General features: G+C 37.5%; 1 protein-coding gene across 5 annotated transcripts in view; it reads left to right on the plus strand.

Annotated features, from left to right (window-relative positions):
• Positions 1-24726, plus strand: part of KDM4C (lysine demethylase 4C) — a 284447-nt gene that overhangs the window by 204577 nt on the left and 55144 nt on the right. For all 5 annotated transcript variants that reach the window (XM_080574404.1, XM_080574401.1, XM_080574405.1 and 2 more), the window contains 2 exons: positions 6193-6248; positions 12204-12312. In XM_080574404.1, coding sequence (XP_080430530.1) covers positions 6193-6248; positions 12204-12312 — 165 coding nt within the window. The remainder of the gene's footprint in view (positions 1-6192; positions 6249-12203; positions 12313-24726) is intronic.

The following is a 24726-nucleotide window of genomic DNA, read 5'->3' on the forward strand; positions in this document are numbered from 1 at the left end:
TTAGAAAAAAAACAAACAAAAAACAAGCTAACCATTTTGAGTGCTTTTAGGCACTAAACAGAGTCAACAGAAGCATAGGAAACTGGTTGACAAAAAAGAGTGTAAATATGTTGTTCACTGGATAAACAGTATCCTACAGAAATCCTACAGTGCAGAAAACATTATAAACACTTTCATTGCTTCAGACCACCAGACAAAATATATACTTACTTGAAATTACTTATTCTGGTATCATTGCTACATAAAGCTGTGATAATAAAGTTATGACAATAACTTTATAATAATAATGTATGAATAAGTTTCGGTGAATGCATTGTTTTTTTAGAAGAAAAAATCTTGTAAACACGTGAAAAATAAATGAATTATATATTTAATTCCTACTGAAGTATGCACTTAAGTACCGAGTAATGTGATGTTCCTAACATTTAAGTACGATTTCTAAAACATTTCAAAAAGTATTTGTTAAAGCTTTAAAATGGCAGATTACGTAGAATAGTAAGATCTACTGTAGTGAGTTAACACAGAAACAATTTTAGCCTGTTATCCTGTCTCCGACAGAAAGGAATTCATTGGGAAGAATACGTCTTAGGCAAGCATTCGCTAATGCTCTCCCAATCTCTAACCATATGCAAATAAGAAACTGCCTTAGGGAAAGGCACTACCTATGTATTTACTAGGTAAAAGGTAACCTTTGATGGATTTCTTTCATGAACTAATGCACCAACTTCCTGCATTAGTAAACTTTTAGTATCCACATGTGGCAAACTTTATCACATTTTGAGAAGAGCATTTCTTTTTGTTTGGTTTGAATCAGCTACATTCTGGTGTTCTCTGATAGCAACCACCTGGTGGATGTTACGCTGGAATACTTAGTCAAGTATTTTTCCAAGCCCCTAATGATTTTATTGGGATCTTTCAGACTCCACACTGTTGTCTTTTTCCTGGTCTGAACAACCACAACATGCTTAGTTATCCCTTAGTTATCACTAGCTGCAGATGTTGTTAACTGAATACAAGCTTTTTTCATCTCCCTCTCTCTCTCTCTCTCAATGAGACCTGTAAAGTAAGATTATTAAGATTTTGCTAAATTACTGAGATATTATGGAAAACAGGATGCAATTAAAGTAGGGAATAGTGCAAGATAATGAAGCTAGAGTACAGACACAGAAATGGGGAGCAATCATATCAGCCACTGCTGTAGAAGGGTTTCTGAGGCTTGCAGTGCATGAACTTAAAATCAGTGCTGTCCAAAGAGTTGAACACCGTGGAGGGAAATGTGGGATGCAAGACATCAACTAATCCTGCTCTGCCTAATATTATGGAGAATTTGCTCTCTTTGCATTTCAGAGGGAAAGATGTGACCTCAAACGAAGATAGTGATTTGAAAAGTAGTGGTAGTTTAACCTACTAAGGAGCTGTAGATGGAAAATGGCAAAAATAAAAGGAGCAATCTGATTTTCATGTTTATGATGCATAAAGAAAAAAACAAAAAGAAAAAAAAAAAGGCAAAAAAAAAAAAAAGGCTTAAGCTGCAGCAGGGGACTTTCAGGTTAGCTGTTAGGAAAAACTTCCAGATGGCAGGGATATGAAAAGACTGGAAAAGATGGTTAGGGTGATTGGAGGAGACTCTGTCACCACATTTTATGAGGAAGTTGTTTGAAACATGTCAGATAAAATTAATTAGGAATAACATGTTTTATTTACCCTGTATTTATCTACCCACATAGATGTATATTTCCTTTAACTGGATAAATATTATTCCTTGGAAGTGCCATCTTAATTTACAGGGTCAATACAGGGTCAGGAAGAAAAAAGAGACAGCAGTTTAACAAAGAAAGAGGATCAAGTGTGACATGTTCATAGTGGTCTATAAGAAAAAACATTATTTGACTTATACATCCCTCTGCCATGGCTCCACTGAGTTCTGTTTCCCTTCTGTGTCAGACAGCTTGCTGTCTGACACAGAATGCCATTGCTGATGAAGTAAGTGTGTGAGTATTGAAATGTGAAAACTGTTTTATATCAGCATTACTGTCAATATGACTGAATTTTGGTAGAGTGCAAAAAATACTCGAAGACAACCAAATGCATTCATTTTAATATATAAATAAATGTGAACTTTTTTTTTTCCCCTTGTGTTCACCCATGCAACAGTAACTCATATGCTTGAGTAATGGCGTATCATTCCAATAAGGGTGATCCATCTTTTGGATGTATGTACCAAAGAGAGCATGGTTAATTCACATTGACTTTTGCTGTTGTTTATAGCAGTGACTGCAACAGAGAAGTAGAGCATACACCAGATTAGGAATGTTGGTTGCAAAATTCTGTTTCATTGTAAGCAAGGGTAACTGTGCAGTCCAGAAACCATGGATCTGATCTGTATTGTTGTGAAAAAATGCGTTGCTTACACTGAAAAACTAAAAGATGACGTGAATGTTTGTGTGATAAGGCTTGTGAGTTATATGGAAATGGCTTAGTTTATGCAGCTACTGGAAGAGAGTGTTTGCTTTTATAATTCCAGAATGTAACGGAGATTATTAAGCAGATGAGCAATTTAAAATATTCTAAGGTTTAGTTTTGATAAGTGTAAAATAATATGCATAAGAAATTATTATCTCATGCAAATACAAATGTGATAAAATCCTTGTTTAAAGGATTTGCAGAGTAATAGTGAACAAGATACTGGATGTGTACTAAGATCAGTCGCTGAAGTCTTGCTATCCTGGATTTTACACACAGAGAGCTCTCTCACTTTTTTTCTATGAGGACAAGCGTAATAATTGCTAATGTAATCTGATCTTGGTGCCATCCATGGCAGGTATACCTTTACTAGGAATCTTAGTCTTTCTAATGATCAGCTGTCCTGTGTTTTCATTGTTCACAGTATGTTGAAACTGGAGGTAAAGTTATAGCCAAACTGCATGGATATAGGACAATATGTTGTGAAGCAAGGATGATGTAAGAAAAAGATCTAACAGGCTTTACGTATGGGCCTTCTCACACAGATTTGCTATGAACATCAATGTCATTTTCAGGTTCTGTATCCACCAGAGAATGATCTGTTTCATTATTGCCTGCCACCACTGTCTACTCACTGACACTTTGTATAGGTAGTCTTTGAGAAAGAAACACATTTGGTTCCTGCAGGCCCTGCATAGGAGATTTTTTTTTTTCTAGCTGGTGCTGCTGAGAATAATTAGAGTCACCTTCTTTTATCTGGCTTTTTTTTTTTTTTTTTTTTAACCTAGTGTGAAAGGTTTGTGATTAGTGGATAAGGGTTATGACTTCTTATTGCCAAACCACTCTCCATCATGTTTGAAGAGTCATGGCAATCAAGCAAAGACCCTGGTGACTGGGAAATAGGAAAAAACTCCACTTTATGGCCTTGAACTGTCTAGTTGCATTAACAAACTACACAGCAAAAGATCAGATTAAGCTTTTCCTTCAAAGTAAAAAGTATTAATTAGAAGCAGGACAAGTTCATTGACATTCTAGTATTGAATTTCAAAGTAAGCTGGAATAAAAACATCAAAGCTCTTAAGTTAGGGGCAAGAACCACTATTTTGTTTTGCAAAACTGAGAGGTAGTTTATTTTACAAATGACAAATTGCTCTGATACAATAAATATCAATAAAGTGCTTCAATTAAAAAAAAAGGAAACAACAACAGGAAGCATGTGAGAGAATCCACAGGTGAAGGATACACTGAACATTTAATTTTAAAGAGGAAAATGATTTTTTTCCCCACAAAGATTTCTACTAAATCAGACTCATGTTCTCTTCACCAGTCTGCAGATGTTATTCTACGTCTTCATTGTAAGCTTCCTGCTCCTGCAGAGCTGCAAATGAGTTAGAGAAAGACTGTCAAGTAGTCCTTACAGCTTGTATGAGGAGCTTGTGTGGTATTTGCCTCTTCCTGAGTGGCTGTTCCATTTTGAGTATTACATTTATGCTGCTTGGTTCATTTGTTTTGTTAATCTCGTATGGTTTTGGAGAAGCTTGCCCATCTATTTTTACTGTTTTCATCTTGTATCTCCCACTGTCTTATGTAAAACTAACAGGTTGGAAAGGAACATTCTGTTGGTCAGTAGCTCAGTTGGCAAGCTCTGTGTATAAAACTAAATGCTAATAGGAAAAAAGATGACCCATTCACTTAGGATGTCAAAGTGAATCAAAGGAAGAGCTCAGAAATAGATCTTGCCTTTGCTGATTTGTAAGAAAGGATCTAAAGATAAATCAGATTGCAGAGGACACAGTGCCGTAGGATTACTCTGTGGTTGTGTGATTGGTAGTCCTCAGGAGTCACAGGTAGGTTTAAAAATCTATAGACTGTTTCATCCTGTAGATTTCACATGTAAGTGCCTGCTTGTAAGTACTTTGAGTACTGAATTTCAATTAGAATCACATTTCCCATGACTTCAGTAGTACTTTATTGGAAACATGTCAATATGCTCAGTAGCTGTTTAGTGGAATTTTTATTGTATTACGGCAGAATCATTTCAGCATAGTGAAAGTGTATAAAGCCTTAACAATTTGATTCCTTACCATCTAGTTTAGGAAAGTCTTTATGTCAGCCCTGTGTAGTTCAGTAACTTTTCAGTAACTAACTGAGTGTTGTGTTTGAAACCAAAATACATTCAAGATAAGAAAGAGTAATAATTCTTCATATAGCTTGAGTGTATATCTGTGTGGATGGCAGCACCAAGTTATTCTAATGACATCCAAGGCAGGGCAAGAAACATTGAAAGAGAATTTGAAGACAATTTGAACCAACTTGATTAGAGGTTGACAAAATTTGATACCTGTATAGGCTGGCAAAAAACATACCAAGAGGTTATGATACCACAAGTATCTACAAATATTTAGAAGGTAATTATGTATATGAAAGAAATTATGTGTTGGAAAGACAGTTATGTATAGCAGTTGAACAGCATCACAGAGTAATGAGTTGAAACTGAAATAAGAGATGGTACATTAGACTATTTGGTATGTGAATTGGAAGAGTAAGTAATCTTAGAGTAATTCTGGCTCACCATTTTGCTGTACCTTTAAGAGTGTGAGCACTGTGAGGAGAAAGAGGAAATAATCAGCCCTTCTCCCTGCCTCCCTCTTTTGATTGTTCTCCATTCAACTTACCCCTGCCCCTCTGTCCAGTTTTGTTAGGCTTGATACAAGAGATTTCACAAGATGCAGTGTGAGAATCTCGCAAAGGTACAGCTGATTGAGTAAAAAGGGTGACTCTGGAAGAAACAGTTAAAATCATATGGATTTTGAGTGTAGTCCTGTGGAGTAATACACTATTGAATCTTTTTCCTCCATTGAAGAAGCTCCCTAAAGTTACATGCAATGTATGTTGAAACACCTGCTAAGTGTTGCAATACCAGCCCCCTTGTGTTCCATTTTTCCTCTTTATATGCAGAAGCTACCTGTTCCTGCTCAGTCTCCTCTGAATACCTGAAGGAACTGGTATCCTAAACCCATGGATTTCCTGATTTAATAGTCATTGTTCACTATTACAAAGGGAACTGTTACCTGAATATGTTGGGTCCCATCCCAGGTCTCTTGTGGTTAAATTAGTTAACCTCATTTCTCTTCTCCACACCTCTGTAGTAATGTTAATTAGATGAAAGTGGCACTGTATGAGAGAATATGTTGCCGGTTCTCCATGGTATTGGTATGTAAAGCAAAAAGTTATCTGTTTAAATTGCAAAGATAATTTATTTGTCGCAAGGAAGTGGTTTGTTTTTAGGAAAGGAAACTGTACAGCAAAGAATGACCTGTTTTGTTATTTGAGTTGAATCAATTGCTTACAAGTCAAGAATTTGATAACTTTTATTAAGCTAAATATGTATAATTTTACTTTGTTTTACCTTAGTAAGCTGCATGGCAATTGCAGCCTTTCTATTGCAGTACTGACTGCCTTTTCATTTGTTATTGCCTTCAAAGTAATTCTATCACTTTGTTCAAGACTAATATTTAAAACATTTTTCTTCAGCTTTTTTGAGTCATGACTCTTGTTGTTATATATCCTTCTATTTTTCCTGTAAGGAAATGCAGTGTTTATAAGTGGCAGGTTGTGACCCAGCACTTAATTACATTAGCAATTTACATATCCTTAAGATCAGCTGAATAAGACTGCTTTGTAGCCTGTCAATAAACTCACTTGTTTCTACACTATTTTTATTTTTAGGAATGTTGTCTCTGCAATTTGAGAGGTGGTGCATTAAAGGAAACTACTGACAAGAAGTAAGTAATATATTCTTCAAGATTACATGTTCTTGTTTTAATTTCTTTCACAATCCATTCCCATGTACAGAGCATTTGTAAGCTTAATTATTTGACAGTGTCCCTTTGAGTTGAATCATTGCAGAATTAAAATTACTCCTATTGAAAAGTGCCACTGCCATTTTGTGAAATAGATGCTAAAATGTACATTCGTTCTGGTATTTGCAAAGGCTTACGTGTTCCAAATTCTATTCTGCTGGTTGTTGTGTAAAGGAAGCAAATGAGAGCTCATTTGTCATTGTTTGCATGGGCAAATCTTGCCAAACAGTGAAATGTATATTCTTCTTTAGTCCTGGAAATTTGTGATTACAGAATTTAATATAGAACCTTTGAACTTCTGCTAGAAACAATATTTTATATTAATTAATCTCAATCATGTTAAAATACTTCTGGACTTTGAAGTGTTTTTCTAAGTACATTTCTATCATACACTGTCAAAAATAGTATTGTTTCTGACATCATACTATTAACAGCATTAGTATTTTTCTCTTCATTTTTATGATAGTGCAGTATACCAGGTAACCTAAATAAATAAAATGAGAAATGTTGCAGCTCAACATTTTGAAAGCCCAATACTGAAACAGTCTTCATGCATTTTGGGTTTTCACATAATTAGCTAAATACTTTTAGTATATTAGCAATATCATGTAGACCACTTTCTTTAGAGGTCCCTTTGGACTACAGTGATAAGTGCTCATCTAGCTGCAACATTGTTTTCCACTTAGCAGGCCAGAATTTATTTATCAATCATTTGCAATTGGTTGCATAGTGTTTTTCTCTGCATTTTGTAAATTGTTGGGTGAGGAAAAGGTAGTATGTAAAATTCATGGGCCAGATCTTATCTTCAAAAGCATTAATATTGTTAGCAAATTAATGAAGGCTTTGACCAACTCATGAAAATACTTAGCTGCTTTTTATGTCTGCTTTAAACTCCCCATAATAGTTATTTGTTATTTGCTTTTTCTAACCAGGAAAAAAAAAAAAAGAAAACGACAAACTGTGTAATCTAAACAGAATTTATGATGTTATTTTGATATTTGGAGCTGACAGATTACATGTTATATCTTTGAAAATAAGTCTTTTTTTGTAGATCAATTAATTTAGAATTTTTTCATAAGATTTATTCATAGGACAAAAAAGGAAAAACACAGGGATCTGCAGAATATGTCTTCCTCTGCATAATTACACCTGAAGGCTTTGGTTTTGCATTACATCCCTCTCTAGGTTTCTGTTACAGATTTGTCAAATAACAGCTCTGTAAAACTCATTCAACGCTTGTTTTCCTGTTCGCATAACACATTACAGTTGCTATAAAATGTTGAGTTCTCACCCATACTTAACACAGTGTTCCATCTATCTTTGAGCATTATCTACCATTTCAAACTTTTGAAACATTTCAGAAGGGTATGTTCCTTTTATTTTTTCTCCAACAAGTATAAAATCCAACATAAGCATTCTCTTCCTTCCTTCTCTCTCACATACTCATTAGAGATGCAGAATTGGCATTACTTAGATTTAAAAGGTTATAAATCAGACATGGTGGGGGAGTTACAATTTGGGGTAAAGGAGAGCTGAGATTCCTTCTGCTTGAGTGAAGGCAGCAATTGTTTCAAGTCCTGTTAGGTTGAGAGCTGTCAGAGTATAAGAGCTTGAGTCAAGATTTATTGAATAGACCTTTTATTTACAGCATTTCTTTCCCCATAAAGCTTAGATGGTAAGGCACCTACTATTAAGACAATGCACTTTTGCAGGCAGGCAGCAAGGAGGAAAAAAAGTTGTCATTAAAAATAAAAAAAAAATAATTCTCAAAGTGAGATGAGTTGTTTTCTGTAAGTTGGAATATAAGTGGAATAATCTCCATAATAAAATGATAGATCTACATTCTTTATCTGCTTTCATTTGGGCTGACCTTCATAACTTACTAATGGGTATATCATCTTTACATACAGCTCTTATTTCACACTTAGGCAGATACAACTTTAACATTACATGACAACAGTTTATTTAGTCCCTATGTGTCATATTATAGTTTGTATAATCACATATTATATATATGATGGAAAGGTGTGGGTTTTTACCTTTCTGGGCAGCTGAACTCCACCACAACCTCTCTCTCACTCACCCCCCCCCCCCCCCCCCCCCCCCCCGTAGAAGGAGAGGGGGAGAAGAAAGAATGCTGGAAAGAAAAAAAAAACTCACAGGTTGAGATAAGGATAATTTAATTAAAGGGAAAAGGAAGAGTGAAAGAAAAAAAAATGAAACACAAAAAAAAAACAACAAAAAAGCAAAGGCCGTACACAAGCACAGAGAGAAAAGAAATTACTCTCTACTTCCTATCAACTAGCAATGTTCAGCCACGTCCCAGGAAGCAAGACCTCAATACATGTAGCGGTTGTTTGGGAGGACAGACGTCTTCATAACAAGTGCACCCTCCTCTCATTCCCCTTCCCCACCGCCCTGGTGATGTCCCCTCCCCACCTTTTGCCCATCCCCAGCCTGCTGGCTCTTGGGGGGGGGGGGGGTGCGGGTTGGAGGGAATCTTGATGTGGTGCCAGTGCTGCTCAGCAGCAGACACAACACTGGAGTGATACCACTGCTGTTCTAGCTACAGGTGCAGAGCACAGCACTGTATGGGCTGCTGCAGGGAAAGTTAACTCCATCCCAGCCACACCCCAGTACAAAAGGGCTCAACTGTTGAGATAAGGACAAAGAGATCACTCAACAATTATTGTCATGGTCAAAACAAACTCAGCATCAGGAGAGTAATATAATATATTGCCTATAACTAGCAGACTAGAGCAGTGAGAAACTAAAAGCAAACCAAAACCTTGCCCATCCACCTCCTCCCCCTGAGTGACGCAGGGGAACAGGGGCTGCGGTCAATCTGTAGCAAGTCACCTCCACCACTCCTTCGCAGTCACTCTGCCCCTGCTCCACGCGGGGTCCCTCCCACGGGATGCCGTCCTTCCCAAACTGAGCCTGCGGGGGCTGTCCGCAGGCAGAAGCTCTTCAAGAACTGCTCCCACACGGCTCCGTACCACGGGGTCCATCCATCCCCCAGGAGCAAACTGCTCCAGCACGGGTCCCCCACGGGCGGCAGCTCCCCCCAGACCCCCTGCTCCTGCGTGGGCTCCTCTCCACGGGCTGCAGCTCCGGCCCGGGGCCTGCTCCTGCGGGGGCTCTCCATGGGCCGCAGCCTCCTCCAGGCCACCTCCACCTGCTCCACCGGGGGCTCCTCCACGGGCTGCAGCGTGGAGATCTGCTCCGTGTGGGACCCGTGGGCTGCAGGGGGACAGCCTGCTCCACCAGGGGCCTCTCCACAGGCCGCAGGGGAACTGCTGCTGCCTGCCTGGAGCACCTCCTGCCCTCCTGCTGCACTGACCTGGGGGTCTGCAGGGCTGGTTCTCACGCTCATTCTCCCAGCTGCTGTTGCCCAGCAGTTTTTTTCCCCTTTCTTAAATCTGCTCTCACAGAGGCACAAACAACATCACTTATTGGCTCAGCTCTGGCCAGCAGCGGGTCCCTTTTGTATCCAGCTGAAACTGGCACTTATCTAATATGGGACAGCTTCTGGAATTTTCAGAAGCCACCCCTGCAGCCCCCAGCTACGAAAACCTTGCCACGTAAACCCAATACAAGGTCAGGTATCATGGGAGGACAACAGAAATGCTGTTCACCGTTGCAAGGAGAAAATTTGAATGGCCAAATCTCAGTTGGAGTTGAAATTGGCTAGTACTGGGGAGGGACAACAAAAAGTTTTTTTTTGAAGTATGTCAATAGCAAAAGAAGGACCAGAGATAATATTGGTCTGTTGCTTGATGAGATTGGTCACCTCACAAATAAGGATATAGGTAAAGCAGAGACATTTAATGACTTATTTACTTCTGTCTTTTACACCAGTGATGAGCTGTGGGACCCCCTGAGCTCTGGGTTGGAGGACTATAACCATGGGAATAAACTCCCAGCCAACTCCAAATATTTGTGGGGTTTGCTGCTTCAGCTGAATGTCCATAAGTCTATGGAGCCCAATGGGATGCATCCTAGGTTAATTGAAGAGCTGGCTGATGTCCTCGTGAGACTTCTCAGTTATTTTTCAGTGGTCTTGGGAATCTGGAGAGATCCCAGTTGACTGGAAGCTGGTATATAACTAGTGATAGGACAAGAGGGAATGACCTCAAGTTGCTCCAGGGGAGGTTCAGGTTGGAAATTAGGAGGCATTTCTTCTAAGTAAGAGTAGTCAGGCATTGGAACGGGTTGCTCAGGGAGGTGGTAAAGTCACCGTCCCTGGGGGTGTTTAAGAAAAGGTTGGATGTGGTACTTAGGGACATGGTTTAGTGGGCAATATTGGTGGTTGGGGGACAGTTGGACAAGGTGATCTTGGAGTTTTTTTCAAACCGTAATGATTTTATGATTCTATGATTCTATGAAATGTTGTCCCAGTTTTCAAGAAGGGTAAGAAGGAAGACCCTGGTAATTGCAAGCCTGTCAGTCTTACTTCAATGCCAGGTAAAATTATGGAAAAGATTATAATGGGAGCTACTAACTTAATTTCCTTTTATGACAAAGTTGCCCACCTCATTGACCAGTGGAAGCCAGTAGACATGTTTTTTTTGGATTTCAGCAAAGCTTTCGGTACTGTCTGTAACACCATCCTTCCAGACAAAATGTCCAGCATATATCTTCTTGACAAATTCTTACTGTGAAGGGTGAACAGTTGTCTGATAGGTTGGGCTCAAAAGGTTATGGTTAATGAGGCTACATCAGACTGGCGGACAGTTACTAGTGGGATTCTGCAGGGCACCATTCTAGGGCCAGTTTTATTCAATGTTTTTATAAATGATCTGGACACAAGACTTGAATGCATACTAAGTAAGTTTGCAGATGGTACTAAATTAAGCAATCACCAGCTGTATGAAACTTAACAGGAGCAAGTGTGTATTCTCCACCTGGGATGTTCTGGTCAATGGCAAGATGAACATGAGTCAACAGCATGCCCTGACAGCCTAAAGGGCCAGCTGTATCCTGGGGTGTCCTGCTCTACTCTGTGCTTGTGCAGCCTCACCTTGAGTACTGTGTGCAGTTATGGGCACCACAGTACAAAAAGGATGTGAAACTATTGGAGAGTGTCCAAAGGAGGACAACTAGGATAGTGGAATGTCTCACCAGGAAGATGTATGAGGAGAGGGTGAGGCCCCTTGGTTTGTTCAGCCCAGAGCAGGTTAGGCTGAGGGGAGGCCTCATGGCGGCCTGCAGCTCCCTCACGAGGGGAGCGGAGGGGCAGGCGCTGAGCTCTGCTCTCTGGGGACAGCGACAGGGCCCGAGGGGACGGCATGGAGCTGGGACAGGGGAGGGTCAGGGTGGGGGTTAGGGAAAGGGTCTGCACCCAGAGGGTGGTCGGGCTCTGGGACAGGCTCCCCAGGGCAGTGGTCACAGCACTGAGCCTGATGGAGTTCAAGAAGCATTTGGACAACACTCTCAGACACATGGTCTGATTTTTGGTAGTCCTGTATGGAGCCAGGAATTGGACTGCATGTGGGTCCCTTCCAACTTGGGATATTCTATGATTCTGTGAAAATGTTGAGGGTCATAAATTGCATATGAATAAAATAGTCTGTGCATGTGCACCTGAATAGCACACCTACAATAGTATTGCACTTAACAAATTGAATATAAAAAATACTTTTAAAAAAAAGTTGTCATAAAAAGCCAGTCAGAAATGATATTTACATGAAGGGCTAGTATTGTAAAGTTTGTTAACTATGTTTCAAAGAAATCTTCAGAAATCCTAATAAGGGAAATATCTGGAGATGGTTGCCTTTTAAAAATGAAACAAACAAAATACAAGTAATGAAACATCTTAACACTTACATTTCTATGGTTTTTTTGGTGGTATTCTTGACTTGCTGCTTTTCACAGGTGGGCGCATGTAATGTGTGCAATTGCCATTCCAGAAGTGAGATTTGGTAATGTCATGGAACGTACACCAATAGACACTAGCAGAATCCCTTTACAAAGATTGAAATTGGTGAGTAGTATATTCATATATAGTTGATGTATTCTTTGCTAATAAGGTGTCCCAATATTTTGAAATGTATTCAAACTCAGATTTGTGATTATTATTGCAAAGTACAGAACAGTAAACTGTTTAAGGTTATGAGCAAATACCTGGGATTTTATCAAGATTGGATTATTGCTTTTGACATATAATGGCAATTCATTAGCAGCGTTGACAGCCTTTAGTACTTGATTAAAGAAAAGTTCATACCTGCCTTCCCCCAAAAGAATGACAACAAACTAGACCAGTGTCGCCTGTGAAGGCTTAACTTTGGAACCGTGTTGGTGATGGAAGTGTTGAAACCTAGGCTATGAGTATCACTTAGTACATGTTTGTGAAGTCTTTTTATTATGTATTTTTGCCTCAAGGAACAGTTTGTTGAGGTAAAATGATGTATGATCTGGTTGTCAAGCAGTATCTGTGCCATCTGGGTATTGAAAAATGTGCACAAAACAGATCACACATTACATTGGACTAAAAAAACCCTACCAAACTGTTTCCTGAAGATTTTTTAAAACATAAATACAAATACATCCACTATTAACAGTTGTACCCTGTGCTGCATCCTGAATAACACTGCCATTCTGAAAAGCTGCTGTACAAAATCAGAAGACATGCAATATGTAGGAGAATTTTCCTTACTGTGTTACATGAGAATTACTAAATTTGCCAGCATTTGCATCACTGTGATGTCATCTTCTGATAAACAGAAAGTGACTAGTGGACATGGAAACGTGCTGGGCAATGATGCCATTGCTTTTCTGCATCTGCTCTGTGCTATTTCAAAAACATTTCTTGACCTACCTGACTTTATACTAGCTCCTTTTACTCCATCATTTTGAACTATTAACCTTTTTGTTACATTTTCATTTCATTCAGTATGTTTTGTAGCTATTTTTCTGAATGTGGAGGTGCACCTTTAATCTAAATTAGATGTCTTTCAAATGGTAATTTGTTCTATATTTTTGTTCAAAAAATTTAAATTTTGTTTTCCACATGCCCTTTTTTGAATCACGTAAAGCATATTTCTAAACACTTTATGCATAACTTAGTAAAAAAAATGTTGAAAGCTAATTACCTCCACAATTTAAAAAATATTCCTGAATGCTATTTTGGGATTTGTTTAGTTTAATACCCTCTGTGGAAAATGTTGAATGGTCTAAATGTTCTTTCATCATCCTTCCCTCCAGTTTCTTGCCTCAGAACATTAAACCGTGGATTTTTTTCTTGCTGTTTCAGTACACTTGCATGCTCTTCCTGTTCCCACAGTGACAAAAAATCTCTCAGAATCTTATTTGAAACTATCGAGTCTTCTTAATGAGTTTGAAGAGAGTCACAAATTTTTCCTAATCTGAAAATACAACCAGTAGAAGCACTGAGAATTAATTTAATGTTCAGTTATATTTTTTGAGGATCTTAAACAGTCACAGACATTTGCCTATTCAGAAATGGTTGATTCAGAGATTGAAACCACAAAAATGTTTAATTTACCAGGTGTTGGAATTCATGTTCTGATGGGCTGTCCATGGCTTGAACTGTGTAAGAGTAATAGGAGCCTTCTGGAGAAGGCTCAAATTAATTTTAAATTACTGACTATAAAGATATGGAGGCAAAAAGCACAAAATTTGTGCAGTTTCAGGATGTACAATTCTTAGGTCATTTCTGCCAAATATGAGGCAATTATACTAAGCATGTGTTCATAACTGACAACTTTTTCTTCTATTCTTTCCTGCAGTTGATAAAAGATGGGTTACAGTCCTTAGTATTTTTTCAGTTCTTGAAGCCTCCCTCAATGTAAAATTACATTGAGGCACTACAGATTGTATTTAGCTACATACATCCTTTTGGTCTCCTGTGAGTCCCTGAATGTTTTAAAATACAGTGCTTGTTTTCCTTTTTTTTTTTTTTTAATATAAATAAAATAGTATATTTGAGTGGAATTAATACTGCGATGAAGGAACTCAGCTGAATACAATAAGATGACAGGCAGGATACTTTAAAGCAATCATATATGTAGTATTGCCCCAGTAGTGGATACCCTTACTGTGAGGGAATGCAGCACTCTAATCTGGGACTGGCTCATTAAACCCTACTTTTCCAAGACTTAGTTTCTGGCATTGAATTTATAATGAAGTAGCTATGCTTGTCCTAATTTAAGGGAAGCATGCAGTTTGACCATCTCTCAAAGGCTCTATAATCCTGGGCTGCATCAAGAGAGGAGTGGTCAGCAGGTTGAGGGAGGTGATTGTCCCCCTCTGCTCTGCCCTGGTGAGGCCCTACTTGGAGTGCTGCATCCATTTCTGGGCCACCAGCACAAAAAGGATGTTGATCTGTTTGAGCAGGTCCAGGGGAGGAACATGAAGTTGATGAGAGGGCTGGAGCACCTCTCCTATGAAGAAAGGCTGAGAGAGCTGGGGCTGTTCAGCCTAAAGAAGACAAGGCTCCAAGGATGACCTCATTGTGTCCTTTCAGTACTTAAAGGGGACTTATAAAAAAGATGGAGAGCAACTCTTTGTAAGAGTAGAGTGTTTGTAGAGTGCTACAAACACTTTGTAGAGTGTTTGTAAGACTCTTTGTAAGACTTAATGTAAGAGTAACTAGTTCTAGTTGTTTAAAATATTTTAAATATTTCGAACTCTGTCTTCCCTTTTCCTTTCTGCATTCCTTCCTCTCTCCCTTCGTTACTTTTGCTTTCCCTGTCCCCCCTTCCTGTCTTTTTCTCTCTGAAATAGTAAGAAGTAAGCAGAACATCTACTACTTTCAGAGATCTTTAGAAATTGAGCTGACATTTTCCTTAATGTATCATCTACAAAGGAATATCAAAGGAAATAAAAAGTAGATGTTTTCTTTTTGACAAATTAAATAGCATCTGTGCAAATATGAACATATTGGAAGGCTGTTTTTATTGCCTAGTTGGTATGTATACTGATTGCTATTAAATAGTTTTAATTCACTAGGCATTTTTGGGTTGAAATCTGTGTTTTCTATCAATCTTTCTATTATTAAATATTCAGTGTACACTGATTTCTCCCAGAGTAGAAGTCAGTATTTATATTGACCTTACAGTAGCTATTATTTTTTTTTATCCAACAATTTCGTGTTTGAAAATTACTGGGGGTTTGTTTTCATAGAATGACAAAATGTTGTCATATTTCTTCAGCTTTTTTTCAGTGGGTTATGTGTCGTGTTCTGTCATTGCTGAAAATTCACATGACACATTGAAATGTTCATTAAAAATTAATTCCCTTGAAAATGATTCCTTAATGCTAGTGGATGAAGACAGTCTAAACCAATAGTGACAAGATTTTGGTGCTTTATCTTTCATAGGGGAATGTAAAAGAAAATAGTATGCTACATAATGTGTTGAAATAAAACTGGTTGTGTAATACACAACCAGTGGGTATATATTTAGGGGTATATATTTGTGATACTGATGGAAGGAATCTGGCTGACTTTTCATGTGAAAGCAAGAGGCCTCCCACTCAACCTCGGTGTAGAGAGAAACCCACAAAGGCGCTATACCTCTCCTCTTTATCTTTCTGTGACAATAACTTTTATCTTTCTTTGATAGTTATGTGGATGGGAAAATTAGATTGTCCTGGTCTCTTTTGTCAGAGTCAGGCCTCGGTCAGGCTGTTAGATTGAGCTTGGGTGTTCACATTCATCAGACACTTTGAGTTCTAACAGTCGTGTGAAATTACAGTTTGTGATTATTAAGCTAGGAGGAAAATACATTGGGTGTAGAATACAGAGGTTTATGCTCAGGGTCTAGAATGAAATGTCTCAAAGATCCTTACCACAACATATATTTTAAACTGTAAACTACAACTGCTCTGCAGATACTTAGAATCATAGAGTCACGTAGGTCGGAAAAGACCAAAATAATCAAGAGCAACTGTTGACCTGACCTACCGAGTCTCATCACTAAACAAACACTGTCTGCTGATGATCACTGGACTGTCTGGTATGTGCTGTTAGTTGGGATGGTCCAGGGGTCTCCCAGTTCTAACAGGAGTTGTACAAGGAAATTTAAAGAGAGCCAATAAACAAATAGCAATTTTAGTAGTGTTTCTTCACAGTGAAAATGGTAGGAGGAGGTAAAAGAGGAGACAAAGTTGATGAGAAGTCATAGTGTCAAGGGGGGACCACATATAATCTGTCTAAATACATATGTCAAGTTTCAGCTGGTGACCATATGGAGTGGGTGTGTGATTTGTGGAAAGCTTATGCCGTGACTCAGTGGATTTGTGGTATCAGCTTCCATCCGAACATAGCTTAACGCCATCTTAACTGCTTACCCAAAGTAGATAAAACTTGGGTTTCTGGCTGAGTTTATATTTATTTCTTCTTATTTTTGCTTTGTTCTGCTTGTCCTTAAGTGTCTGAGAGAAGCTTGGTTGTAAACTCCTGCTTTTGAAAACTTTTTCTCTTTGGCTGTTTATATTTATGAGGCTTTGGGTCATAGAAGACAGACTGTGGATTCCTGGACTTGTCAAAGTCCATGAAAAAAATCCATTTTACTTTGACAATGGAAAAGCTTTTCTCCAAGTATTTAGATGGTCTCTGCTTTCAAAAGAGTGTTAATTGCTCAGCTGTAATTATAAATTTGAACTATAGCTGCAGGAAAAAATCTCGGGGGATGAAAAATGAGACTGACCTCTCAAACATAAACCCAGCTTTTAAAAGAAAGAATAAGTACTCTCAACTGTCATTCTATTTCTATACAACTTAGAAATAGATTAAATACAAACACTTCCTATTATATGGCCAAGGAGCCTAAGCCAGCAGGAATACAGAACGTAATTTCATTTACCCTTGTCAGACGCGTGACTTATAATGAACAGTAGATATTATAAATGGGAGTGTTTAAATGTTTCATCTGCTATGAAAGAAACATTTAAATAGAATCATTAGCATCTGTTCCTGAACCTATGTATTTAAGATGTCAATTCTAAAATCATGTTTTGAATAGAATACATATCAACTCTATTGCAAGATACATTGTCTGCTTTTTATATTGTCAGTGTTTTAAAATGCTTGGATATTGGATTGACTGTCTTTACAGGCAGCCACTGCAATGCTGTACAGACGCATGCACATAATATGGCTTTGTTTCTTTATCTGTAGAGCTTCCTATTATTTTTACATTTGAAATCCTATTTCTCCAACAAAATAGAGGTAGAAAATGAGTTTTGGAATAGCTGAAGTTGCCCTGAAGCTTTTGATGACCTCAAATTTGTATTTGACAAGTGAACCAAGTATAAGCACAAGTGTACTCTGAGTGAGGAACATTATTTTGAAAAGAAATTTACACTGTGATGATGACTGATCTACAAGCCTTTCAGTATCTGGCTGAAGCCATAAAATTCTTTTTAGAAGCCTATACACTTTAAAATTTGCACCTGAAGGCAAATAATAGTGAGCTTGAAAGCCAAAGATTATAGTTTTGAAAGGTACATCAATTCTGAAAATACAGAGGTTTCTCTGTGGTATGCCACTGAAGAATGGATTCAAATGGAAAATGTGTATGAGCTTTAAAAGAATGAGCAAATATTCTCCTGTCTGTCATTCTATTTTAATAACATATAAGCCTAAAAAGCATTAAAGAAACTTGAGGACACTGCACATCTTCTGTGTTTTAATTTGTAATAAAACTCATTTGTTAAACTACAGTGGGATAGTAGAACTATCACAGCTGTGTTTTGTGAAAGAGTAAATAAACATTTGTAGTGAGTATACCAGTGTTGCCATGCATTTCTGGTAACACAAAGAGGTATTAATTGCTCTTCAACATTTCCAAAAATATTGCTGTAAGGACAATAGAGGACAATCATTTTACCATACATAAATTTATGAATTAACTATCACATTGCACTGTCACAGAAAATGGGAGGAAAATAGACAAATTTTGTAATCAATTTTGAAATATTTCATTAAAAAAAATCAGTGAAATACCATTAAGTAGCACACTTTTTCAATTAAAAATTTTAAAGTAAAAATGATCTGATAGTTGATTAAGCTACTAGAATATATATTTGGTTTAAAATTTAGTGACTCGTAATCACGTACAAAATACTATTTAGTTTACATGCTTTAGTTGCAACATTCGTTAGATTTTTAATAAGTGTGTTAGAAGAATGTACAGTGATGGCTATGTAGTACTTACTGTTTGAATAATATGCTACAATGAGCAGATCCTATTACAAACTGTCAAAATTGTATCTTGCAGCAGCACCAAACTTTAAAGTCTTCAGAAAAATATGGAAAACGTTAGATATGTCTTACTACAAATGATGTCTGGGGAGTTGGACCAATCTGTAACAATGAAAGCAGAGTGGTTAAAATGTTAACTGGTTCTCTGAGTTTCTTTTTATTAGTGGAGAGAGGACTGTAAGCAATAAAATGGATATTTCCTATAAAAATTATTTGATTTTTTTTAAAGCCGTGTAAGTCTGATAATCAGACTCGGGTGTATGTTTTAAGTTCATTTCTGTCTATGCAGCTATGCAATCTGTATTTGCGTATAGATGAGCTCATGTGTATGCATATTTGTGTCCATACACAAACTGGCAGTTTAGCTGTTTGAGAAAGCTAAATCATGAGTTAAACAGGTAGCTGTCCAAAGGTGAATGTCACTGAAGAGCTAAATTAAATACTGAGTTTTGAATTGAATAATAATGTCAACAGTAAAGAATCATTTCATTTCATAGAAGATATTCTATATTGTCAAGCATGGAATAACTCTCTGACCGCTAATAATTTGATGACAGCAAAGGAGCAACTGAAAAACATGAGCATCAGTTATGTACATGGTTTTACTTTGCATCAGTTAAAAAAAAAAATTATAACATTTATATTAAAATATCTATAGAAATGCTGAACTTAATTTCATTTTTGCCTTGAATTTATTTCAACCTCCTAATAAAGCTTTCAGAAGTGCTTACATGCTTTAAAGGTCAGGGACCACTTTCAAATACGATTTGGGTATTCAGGGACAGAAATGGTTTTTGTCCAAAAGAGCAAAAGGGCTTGTGATTGTATTTAATATAAAAGCTTAATTTTTTACTGGAATGCATTTGCAAGATCTAATTTGACCAATAAGGTAGGAGGTCCTATTTGAATAGGGAGAAAATGGATTTATTGAATTGGGGTCTCCTTCTATGGTTATTCATCTGGGCTTTGCACACACTGTAATATTTGATAAGTCATTTTATGCCATAGTTTATCTTCCTCTTTTGTCAAGGCTGGTGACACTATATTGCTGAGAAAAACATTGCTTAATGTCTGTGTAGGATTTTGAAAATAGTGTTCCATTAAGTTGTTAAGAGTTACTTTGTTTCCTCAGGAACATAAATGATGGGTGCTGGTGGACATTCTAAAATTTGGAATTATTTATAAATTAAAATTTAGAGGTTTTTTTTTTTTTTGTAATTGTGTATCAAAATTTTGTGTAGAAAAACATTTGATTTAGAAAATGATACAACATGTAGAAGGGAAAAGAAAAATTGTGAAAATGAAAACAGCTAGGGAAGGGATAGAAATACATGTGCTTGCTCTGACATAGGTATAGCAGCCAGCAAGGATTAAATGTGTATAGTGTAGAGTGCAGAATTTAAATAACATTTTATGAAACATTGTTTCATTTAAAACTGCTGTTAAAAAAAAGAGAAAAAAAGAATGTATTTGGAGAGGGCAGGAAAACTTAGGTCTGATCACTGCACTGACAAGTACAGAGGTACTTTTATAATATGAGTTTTATTTTTTTCTTGTTTTTATGGTGATTGAATATACACCAAAACAAGATATTTTTAAAAGGTAAATTTAAAAGAGAATTTTTCTTACAGAAAAATTATTGTTTCTGTGCCCAGGGTCAGCTATTTCAGGCTGAAGTATCATTACTAGTTTGACTAACTGAACCCTAAAAAGGTATTTTTAAATTTTTTAGAAACTTCCCTTTTTATTACCAGTGAGTCTGAGGCTGTTTAAATGAATTTTGCTGTACTATTGACTACAAACACATTACATGTATCGTAAAGAAAGCAACACTCCTGACCAGTATCAGTGGTCACTTATGTATCATTGTTATACATTTACTCTTTCAGGTTCTCACTGTATTACATCATAGATTTACTCCTTCAAGTTCTCACTGTATTATATCCTTTAAACCCCACTGTTTTTATGAATTTCAGATGTTTAAAGGATAGAATGATGAGTTATTTCTAAGTTAATTGTTTGGATATCATTAGAAATAGCTGAAAACTAAGCACAGTGAAAATGTTTACCTTTCAGAGGTTGTTTGTATTTTTAGTAATTAAAGCTGTTTTTTTCCCTTGCCCTTTTCTTTTTCATATTTCCGTGCCAGCAAGGCATTGCTGTGGTGATTCCTGGAACACGATTGTCAAAGTAGTTCCCTGAAAAAGGTGTGGTTCAGGTTATAAGCTTGAGATCCTGTCTACACTAGCGGATATTAGTTTCCCTTTTAGAATCTGTTTGCTAGTTGAAATAATATTCAGAAGGACATACTGAAGAAAGCAGTAAATTGAGCTGAGCAGCAAATTCTAGCAATTTGTAGGAACTCAGGTTAACATTCATTTGAAGGAGCAAAGAAGGTATGCTGAACTGCTGCCAGGGATTACCTTTTGCCATGAGTCAAAGTAATGCTATCTGAGCTTTCGTTATCTGCAATTTCCAAGAAAAAGGATGAGGGATCTCTGTTTGAGACAATTTTTATTATAGAAAAAACAGCACACTCTTTTAGAGACTAGAGTTTTGTCCTCCCTTTGTTTACAGTGTGTCTCTTTTAACAGTTGTTTTTTGCATCCTTCACTTTTGCATCCCATCCATATCAGAAGAAGGTATGGTCTTTTGGATAGCCACAGACAGAACTATAGGTGACTGTCTTAAATGACTCCCAAACAATGGAGGAAACATTTCCTCTCTGGAGGAGTGGCATTATTTTCTACTGTATACCCAGTGGCGTGAGATCATTTGCTAGGCACATTTAGTACATTTTACTGTGTGGTCTTCAAGAATGACGGTATGTTGTTTTCATTACTAGCAAGCACTACATCTGTCTTGTCAGCTCTGAACTTAAGCAGCTTACTTATTCCTTGCACCTTATCACAGCAGGGCACTTGGCAAGCTGAGAGACTGCACTGTCCAAGTCTGACAAATACGAGTCATAAAGCTATGTGTCAACATCGTAATGATGGCACTGCAACCTACTTCATCTTGCAATTTCTCCCATAGCCTTTATATTACAGAGCAAAACTGTGTACAACAGAATTCTCTGTTGTAACAAAATCATACATAAATTTGGTGTACAGTTCATAAAGTGAGTAATGAATATGTTAACTTCATATTGCATAAAATCTAACTTCTTTGTAAAATTGGGCAGATAAAAGTGGGATGTGAACACAGAGGCTGTTGAAAATATCCTTAATTGGATTTGAAAAATTATGTATCCCTCTGCTTTTTGGACATCAGAGCAATAACAGTAGATGTTTTCTTGTGCAAGTTTAATTCCACGGGGCTGTAAACAAACACGACATTGCAAACAGAATCTTTGTTTTGAAGACCTTCTTATCCTGGGGAAGGGCTAATACACATGATCCTTCACTCTTTTGTATGGTGTCTTATTAATGTCCTTGCTTTAATGGAATTGTAGCTTCTACCTTATCTTTTAATGTTAAGCCAATATGTTAGCCACAGAGGCTGGCTGGAGGGAATGGAACAAGTAGAAGGATTATTCATACTTCCTGATTCTGCACGATACTTAGCTAACCATCTGCTCTATAGCTCATTGGTTTCTTCTGTGATATTAAATATCAGTTTCTTAATGACAGAGGAACTAGAGTCTTGCAGTTAGGAAGCACTTCTGTTATCTTGGAGAACTTCCAGATCTCTTTAAAGTAATAAAGCTTGACTTAAATTGCAGATGTCCTTTGGTTGGGGAGACTTTTTCTCGTAGACCATCATGGAAAGATATTTTTATCCTTCTGAGGGGTCTTTTCCTTCTATAACTGAAATCTGTTTGCTGCCTAATTCATTTTGTTGCTCTTACAGAACATGCAGTTTAGACTTATCCTAGTGAAAGGGCATCCATCCTTCAGCCTTTTGGGATGAGGTTCAACATGGCTAAGTGCTGCGTCCTGCACTTTGGTCACAACAACTCCATGCAATGCTACACTGGGGGAGGGTGGCTGGAAAGCTGTGCAGAGGAAAAGGATCTGGGGGTGTTGGTCAGTGCTTGCCTGAACATGAGCCGGCAGTGTGCCCAGGTGGCCAAGAAGGCCAACAGCATCCTGGCGTATATCAGGAATAGTGTAGCCAGCAGGACCACGGAGATGATCATCCCCCTTTACTCAGCTCTGGTGAAACTGCACCTCGAGTACTGTGTTCAGCTTTGGGCCCTTCAGTAAAAGAAGGACATCGAGGCCCTGGAACGTGTCCAGAGAAGGGCTGTGAAACTAGTGAAGGGCCTGGAACACAAGTCCTGTGAGGAGCAGCTGAGGGTACTGGGGTCGTTTAGTTTGGAGAAGAGGAGGCTCGGGGGAGACCGTAATGCTCTGTACAACTGCCTGAAAGGAAGGCGTGGGGAGCTGGGGTTCGGCCTCTTCTCACAGATAAGCAGTGATAGGACTAGAGGGAATGGCCTAAAGTTGCTCCAGGGGAGGTTCAGGTTGGAAATCAGGAGACATTTCTTCTCAGAAAGAGTAGTCAATTGGGATGGGTTTCCCAGGGAGGTGGTGGAGTCGCCATCCCTGGGGAGTGTTTAAGGAAAGGTTTAGACATGGTGCTTAGGGACACGGTTTAGTGGGTGACATTGGTAGTAAGTAGGGTGATGGTTGGACCAGATGATCTTGGAGGTCTTTTCTAACCTTAATCATTGTATGATTCTATGGATCTATGAAAGAAAGCTAGTTTTCCAGTTCAGCATCATGCTTTTAAAACACCACTGTAAAGTCCTGTGGTCAGTGTGAAAGATGCCTTTTACATAACTGTTACACATATTTCTTTACTCTTAGAAATTGTTTGCAGTAATCCCATTTCCTTCTTCAACTAGCCATGGTGGAATTTTTGTTACTATAGTATCTAGAAGTCAGATAACTTTTAAATACAAATTGAAAATTTACCTCTCTGCTGTATATGCCTTGTTGAGTTAGTGGGAAAGCAATGCTTGTAGGAGCCAAAACCTTACCAAATACATCACAGAAAATACATGCTATCCTACTTTTACTTTTTATGATCATTTTCTCACATTTTATCTGTGGGTTACTCAGTTTTATTGCTTTTACATGCATGGACACATACATACACATATACATACATATATATGCAGTTAACATTGGCTTTTAGAATAGGGGAAGATTAAGAAAATCAAATTCCTTTGACACAAACATTCATCCAGCTCACATATAGGTGGAAGTAACTGCCATATATTTACATTAAGCTTTGCATTTCTTTTGGAGGCTTGATAGAAAATATGAAGCTAGGAAACTTTGACTCATCCTGTTGTTTTTGCACGAAGAAATTTAATATCTGAATGGTTGTGGACATTTTTTTGATGTCACTGATTTCTTATTGTTTCTGCAGTGAAAATAGACATTTTACTCTAGATTGTTTATTTTGATTAGTGTCTAATTTCCTTGCTTCTACCATTTCATTTCAAGATTTTTTGTCTCTGATCAGGTTAGTTTATTTGAGGTGTCCTAACTTCCCGTTCTGTTTTAAATTCTTTCATTTTGCCATAATCTATTATCATAAACTTGTTTATACAAATGCAATTCAAACTTTTAAGTTTGATATTTTTAATTCTTTGTTTCTTCCTCTCAGAGAATAGAGATTCTCCATTTGTAAAAGGCAGAATGTCTTTGGTTGCTTGCCATCTATTTCACAGATTGGCTGTCGACTGGAAAAATCCTTTTTTCCTGAATCCTTTTTTCATTAGAGAGAACATACATGACTGTTTTGTTCATAAATGGATGTTTGCTTCATGTCATTAATGGTTTCTGAAGTTAATTACAGTAGAATGGACAAGACAACCAGCAACTATATTTATCAATAGATATGTCAGAGTTACTGTAACTGAATGACAGAATCTTACCACGTTTGTGGTAATAACCACATTTATTATGGTTTAGGTTTTTTGGGCCATCTTTCAGCTACTTTGGGTGACTACACCTAAGAACATAAGAAGTTTAAAAGAATCTCCTACATTTTATTTCAAAGCATCAATCGATACCGTAATTCACTGCATGATATTTGCAGTTCTTACTTCTCAAGACTTTTACTCCCCCTTTATACAGTTGAAAAATTATGACTAGCATGCAAGCAGGTGTCAGAGGACTGAATACATGCTGACCAAACATTTGTATAATACAG

This window comes from Anser brachyrhynchus, assembly GCF_964034855.1.
Source record: "Anser brachyrhynchus genome assembly, chromosome: Z".
NCBI classification, from domain to species: Eukaryota; Metazoa; Chordata; class Aves; order Anseriformes; family Anatidae; genus Anser; species Anser brachyrhynchus.